At 46.5% G+C, this 6130-nt stretch overlaps 1 protein-coding gene across 1 annotated transcript in view; it reads right to left on the bottom strand.

Annotated features, from left to right (window-relative positions):
* Positions 1 to 3500: 3500 nt before the first annotated feature.
* Ndufa7 (NADH:ubiquinone oxidoreductase subunit A7) overlaps positions 3501 to 6130 on the bottom strand; it is a 13608-nt gene continuing 10978 nt past the window's right edge. The window contains exon 4 of the mRNA XM_021186584.1: positions 3501 to 3718. Coding sequence (XP_021042243.1) covers positions 3628 to 3718 — 91 coding nt within the window. The 3' untranslated portion in view covers positions 3501 to 3627. The remainder of the gene's footprint in view (positions 3719 to 6130) is intronic.

The raw sequence follows: 6130 nt of genomic DNA, 5'->3' as shown, positions 1-6130 counted from the left end.
GAATAAAAACAGGAATTCGGGGAGTAGTTCAGTCGTAGGGCACTTGCCTAGTAATCAGGAGGCTCTAGGTTTAATCCCCAGGACCACAGTAACTTGAAATAATAAACTTCTGCTGAACAGTGGTGGCGCACGCCTTTAATCCCAGCACTCGGGAGGCAGAGGCAGGCAGATTTCTGAGTTCAAGGCCAGCCTGGTCTACAGAGTGAGTTCCAGGACAGCCAGGGCTACATAGAGAAACCCTGTCTCGAAAAACCAAAAAAAAAAAAAAAAAGAATCTACGACACTACCTCCCAACAAGGCTGGAGGGCAGGTCACTAACCTTCAAATGGCTAAGTTTCCCAGAACGTAGACCAGCAGGCTACATAGAAGTCCAGACTTTCACACAAATGGTGCTGCTTGTGGATGGATGGCCTCTCTACCACTGTAAATGTTAGAGCTTATGACTACTTCTGGAGTGTACTGTGTAAGCCTCACCAGTTTCTGGAGAAGGCAATGGTACTCAGGCACAGAGAGGGATGCAAACAGAGGTAGGTAACACAGCCCAGGGGAGGGTGTGGTACTCAGGCACAGAGAGGGATGCAAACAGAGGTAGGTAACACAGCCCCGGGGAGGGTATGGTACTCAGGCACAGAGAGGGATGCAAACAGAGGTAGGTAACACAGCCCCGGGGAGGGTGTGGTACTCAGGCACAGAGAGGGATGCAAACAGAGGTAGGCAACACAGCCCAGGGGAGGGTGTGGTACTCAGGCACAGAGAGGGATGCAAACAGAGGTAGGCAACACAGCCCCGGGGAGGGTGGGGATCATCCTACTTTTGAGGATCAGGATCTCGGTAGGGTGCTAGGTCCAGCATGGCCTTGGTAGGGACAGAATGACACGGTTCCTGCCCCTGGGACACGGTCACCAAGCATAGGCCTCCAGGAGTGCAGAGCTCAAGGCTTGTTTGTACTATGTATATTACATTCCTCCTTCAAGGAATGTCCTCCCTGTTAAAGTTAATAACTCCATGATAATCAGACAGCAAGAGTGCGGGAGGCCAAGGTGTGGCTACTGTCTCAGCAAAGTGGTAAACATTAGGATCTTAGGAACAGCCCTTAGGCCTGTGAGAAAGAACTCTAAAAACAAGGGTTCAAAAATATTTAATTTCTCAAAAAATAAGGATGCAATATGAATTATATGAGCTTCACTAATCTAAAAAAACAAAAGCAGTTGTGCTGTGAGCCAACTTGTCAGAAAGATACTAAGGAGATAGACTTGGGGAGTGGTGATCAAAGGAGATCCCACTCAGCTAAGTATGTTTGTTTGTTTATGCTTACAAAAGCAGACATTTGAGTTCAGGGTTGGCCTGGGACAGAGCAAGTTTTTGGCCCAGGCATAGTAGAAATAGTAATTTTGGGATGGGGTCCCACCCAGCTAGCTTATGGTCTATGTTTACCAGAAGCAGGCAGATCTTCTGAATTCTTTTGCAATGCTTACTGTCTTCTAAGAATTAAGGGGCTGGGGTCACAAGATGCTGATTCATAGGATAATCAAAGGGAACCTGGAATACATGACTGGACTGACATGGAAAATAAAGGACTGGGTTCATGATCTGCATGAGATACTCAGAGAATTTTTTTAGAATAGCAAGAGAGAGCTGCCTGGAGAACTGGCATAAGCAGAACATAGAGAGAGCTGCCTGGAGACCTCCAGAGAGAGCAGAACTTACAGAAAGCCCTCTGGAAAGCTGCCTCAAGCACAGCATAGGTCCTCAGCTTAGACCCACAATTTGTTCTCACCTCCCAGACAACCCTTCTCTCAGAACCCCTCTCCAAGACGAGACTGGCCCTTGGTGGTGGGGGAAGGTATCCGGGCAGACCCTGGATTTACACAGAGCAATGCAATTCACTTCCCAACTGCCTAGAATTCACCAGCTCTCAGTGAGCCTGAGAGAGTGTACTGTCTGTCCAAGATGACCTCCCAGAATTGCTCAAAGAACAGCCAAAACAGAGATAAAGAGGTGAGCCCACGCATGAAAGCAAACACCTATGATCTCTTCAGCTGAGGCTGAAGGACTTCATTAACTTCAAGGTCAGCACGAGTTATTTAATAAGTTCCAAGTTAGCCTAAGTTAGAGTAGAGACCTGCCTCAGAAAACAAAAGGACTCGAGATGGAGCTCAGTTGGTAGAGAGCTTGCTTGCCTGGCATGCACCAAGCCCTGTGTTCAATTCCCAGCATCCTATAAACCAGGGCTGGGGGCACACACTAATAATCCTAGTATTATGGAAGCAGAGGCAGAAGGATTTTGAGTCCCAAGGTCATCCTCAATTACACGAAGAACTTGAGGCTTAGCTTGGGCTACATGACACCCTGTCTCAAAAAAAAACAAAAAAAAAAAAAACAAAAAAAAAAACAGCCAGGCTTGGTGGCACACACCTTTAATCCCAGCACTCAGGAGGCAGAGGTAGAAGGATCTCTGAGTTGGGAGCTAATTGTCAATAGTGAGTTCCAGGATAGCCAGGGCTACACAGAGAAACACTGTCTCAAAAAAGCAGAGAAAGGAAGGAAAGAAGGGAGGGAAGGCAGGAAGGAGGGAGGGAGTCCTTTCCCACACCACTCCTGCAATTTCCTCAGTCATAAATCTACACAGCAATTTTCAATAGCACATATTGCCTGAGGCCTCTAGGAGTCCTCTGGCAGCAGCCTCTGTATACTATGACCATTGTTCCTCTCCCGTTTGACCTCCTTTCTGAATCTAGCTTGCCCTTTCACCTCCTTCGTGAAGCCTGCAGCTGCAGCATCTTATAACACTCACTCTGAGACCCTGACACCTTCCAGGCAGGGCTGTGACCTTCTTGCTCTTGCTCTCAGCTTCCAGGCAGCCCCAGTCTCCACACTCTTATTTCCACTTCTCTTTTGATGCCAGTGTTCTGTTTGTTAGTCTGAGATATAGGTTCTCAATCTGTAACCTAAAAACTGGCCTCAAACTGGCAATCCTCCTGCCTCTGCCTCCTAAATTTGGGGTTAGCCATGCACCACCACACTCAACTTAGTGTTTTATTTATGTTTTCCACAGTTCTACCTTCATAATCCAATGACCTACTGAAGGCTACAGAGTCATTCCACGGGGCAAAAATGATATTCGCCTACTCGCTCACCTACCGGCTTAGTAATACAGAGATTACAGGCACCAAGGCCCCATGCAAAAAAAAAAAAAAACTGGCAAGATGGATGGCAAGTAAAAGGCTGAGACCTAAGTCCCATCCTCAGAGCCCAAAAATGACACACAGTGGCTCAAATCTAATCCTACAGCAGGCTGGGAGGCACAGACAGCAGCCTCAGGCAGACACACTTGGGCCAGCTAACCTGGAGTACACAGGACACCAAAAACAAAGTGGGAGGAGAAAACCAATTCCCAAAGTTGTCTTCTCATGCCCACACATGCTGCAGCATGTATTCACACACCCGGCACACAGTAATAACAGATCAAATCCAATCGATAAATACTAAGAAAAGACAGATTGGAAATAATGTGGAATTCTATGTATTTGTTACAAATTAGGTCACACTCCCCCCAGAGGGAATCCAAGGAGGAAAAGCAGTCATGTGGCCCTAGAGACATATATAGCAAGGTAACCTAGGGCAGGGTTACAGGTATGGCTGGTCCTTGGACAGCTCCCACCTCTTCATGGGAGGAGCAGGGGTCACTGCCTTCTTCTCAGTGGCTGCCATAGCAGAACTACAAGAAAAAAGGACAAACTCCAGTTAGAACCAGGCCTATAAAGAACAGTGGGGAAGGATCTTTTGGTTTCTTTGTGTTTGTTTTAAATTTTTATTGAAAATAAAATTTCCATACAATATATTCTCTGATCAGTTTCCTCTCTCATTTCCTCCCAGATCCTCCCTACTTCCAATCCCCAGGCCTTCTGTCTGTTTTTATAAACAAACAAACAAACAAACAAACAAACAAACAAACAAACCAGAACAAAAAAACAAAACAAAAAAAGAAAAACATGGGCTGGCGAGATGGTTCAGTGGGTAAGAGCACTGACTGCTCTTCTGAAGGTCCTGAGGTCAAACCCCAGCAACCACATGGTGGCTCACAACCACCCGTAATGAGATCTAACGCCCTCTTCTGGTGTGTCTGAAGACAGCTACAGTGTACTTATGCATAATAATAAATAAATCTTTATACACAAAACCCATAAAAACACAAAGTCAGAAACCACAATATAAAAGACCTATAAGTAAAAAATGCCAAACAAAGCATTATGAGATAAACAGCTCCAAAATCAGTACTAAGTTTGTTCTGTGTCGGCTGTCTACAGCTCTGCATGGGGACTGTCCTCCTGTATAGTTTGTACAAACAGTGAGACTCCACTGGAGAAAACTGATTTTTCCTTTGCAAGCAGTTGTCAAGTTCTAGGTTAAGAAAAGAGGCCCATGAGCCGGGCAGTGGTGGCGCACGCCTTTAATCCCAGCACTTGGGAGGCAGAGGCAGGCAGATTTCTGAGTTCAAGGCCAGCCTGGTCTACAAAGTGAGTTCCAGGACAGCCAGGGTTTTGAGAACCCTGTCTCAAAAAAAAAGAAAGAAAGAAAAGAAAAAAGAATAGAGGCTCATTGCAGTTCCCCTGTCACGGCTGGGACCCCACTTGTCTTGAGCATGCTCAGACTCTCTGCATGCTTCCATAGTCTCTGTGAGGTCAGCTTGTAAAGCACTGTTCCCTTGGTGTTCTCATGCCCACTGCCTCTTCCAATCTTTCAGCCTCCTCTTCTGCTTAATTCCCTGAGCCTTGAGGGAAGGGGTTTGAAGAAATCATCCCATAGAGGACTGACTGTCCAAGTTCTCTCACATTCTACACACTGGCTGACTGTGGGAATCTGTATCAGCAGTGGGGAAAGTAATTGCTGACCTTTCTAATCCAAATTTCCCTAGTTTATAAAAGTAGCCCTGCCTACCCTAGATCAAATGCCAAGCTTTTTGGATATGGAGGGCAGAAGAAAGTATCTCAGAATGCCCAAACCCTTCCCTATGAAGTCCCTCAGAGGGGCATCTGATGCCTACTGAGAGCTGGCAGAACCCATGAAAAGCCTCAGTTATCCTACCCTGGTTCCCAGGCCCAGAACCCACCCAGCCTTGAATACCTGGAATCCTCCCCCACTCCCGGTACCTAGTCTGGACAATCTCCAGAGCACAGCGCTGGGTGTTAGATCCCACAGAAACCTGGGGCAAACAACTAACTGAGATGCCTCCTACCATATCAAAGCCAACGCTGCTTCCAGGCTGCAAGAGTCCTGGCTCCTCTCAGCTCCTCTCAGCCTCTAACCTAAGTGGCTCCGCCCTGAAGCCCCGCTTCACTTACTTCTCCTAGTCCTCTCTCCTATACAACCCAGCCATTTCGGCCACACAGACTTTTGGCTCCATATTCTAGATTCTTCTCCCTCTCCTGCTCCCCACTTTTCTCCCTCTTTTGTCTTCCTCTCCCACCCTCTTCTCACGGCCCAGGTTATTCTTTCTGACTGGACCTTTCCAGATCCTCTGGCTAAATTCTCCTCAAATCTGTAATAAAGACCGTCTCCTCAACCATTCCTAGGAGTCATGACCTCATGCTCATCCACTGGTTAATGGGTGTCCACTGTTCTTCCTCAGATAGTTGGGTGCCACACAAAAACTCTATGGCAAGTGCACAGAGGTGCAGTGCTAGTGACAAAAGGCTAGCCCATGAGCGAGGGCAGAGTATGGAATGAAAACAGACAATCCAAGCACTTGGAAGGCTAATGTAGGATTCTGAGTTTCCGGCCAGACTGGGCTACATGGAGAAACCTTATCTAAAAATACTGGGGGTTGGGGAATGGTGTTACGGGAAAGGAAAGAAGGTGTGTGTGTTTAAGTGACATACACCTATAATCCCAACTCATTACAACAGTCTAAAGCAAGCAACTAGATCCCCTGAGTCCATGTGTTCCAAGACAGCCAAGGCAAAATAGTAATGGGATCATTACTATTGAGCTCTTATAGATTTATTTTAAAATTTATTTATTTATTATATGTAAGTACATTGTAGCTGTCTTCAGACACTCCAGAAAAGAGCATCAGATCTCATTACAGTTGGTTTGAGCCACCATGTGGTTGCTGGGATTTGAACTCAGG

The sequence above is a fragment of the Mus caroli genome, chromosome 17, assembly GCF_900094665.2.
Source record: "Mus caroli chromosome 17, CAROLI_EIJ_v1.1, whole genome shotgun sequence".
In the NCBI taxonomy this organism is placed as follows: Eukaryota; Metazoa; Chordata; class Mammalia; order Rodentia; family Muridae; genus Mus; species Mus caroli.
The sequence above is the reverse complement of the archived record's forward strand: the minus strand, read 5'-3'. Positions and strand labels throughout refer to the sequence as shown.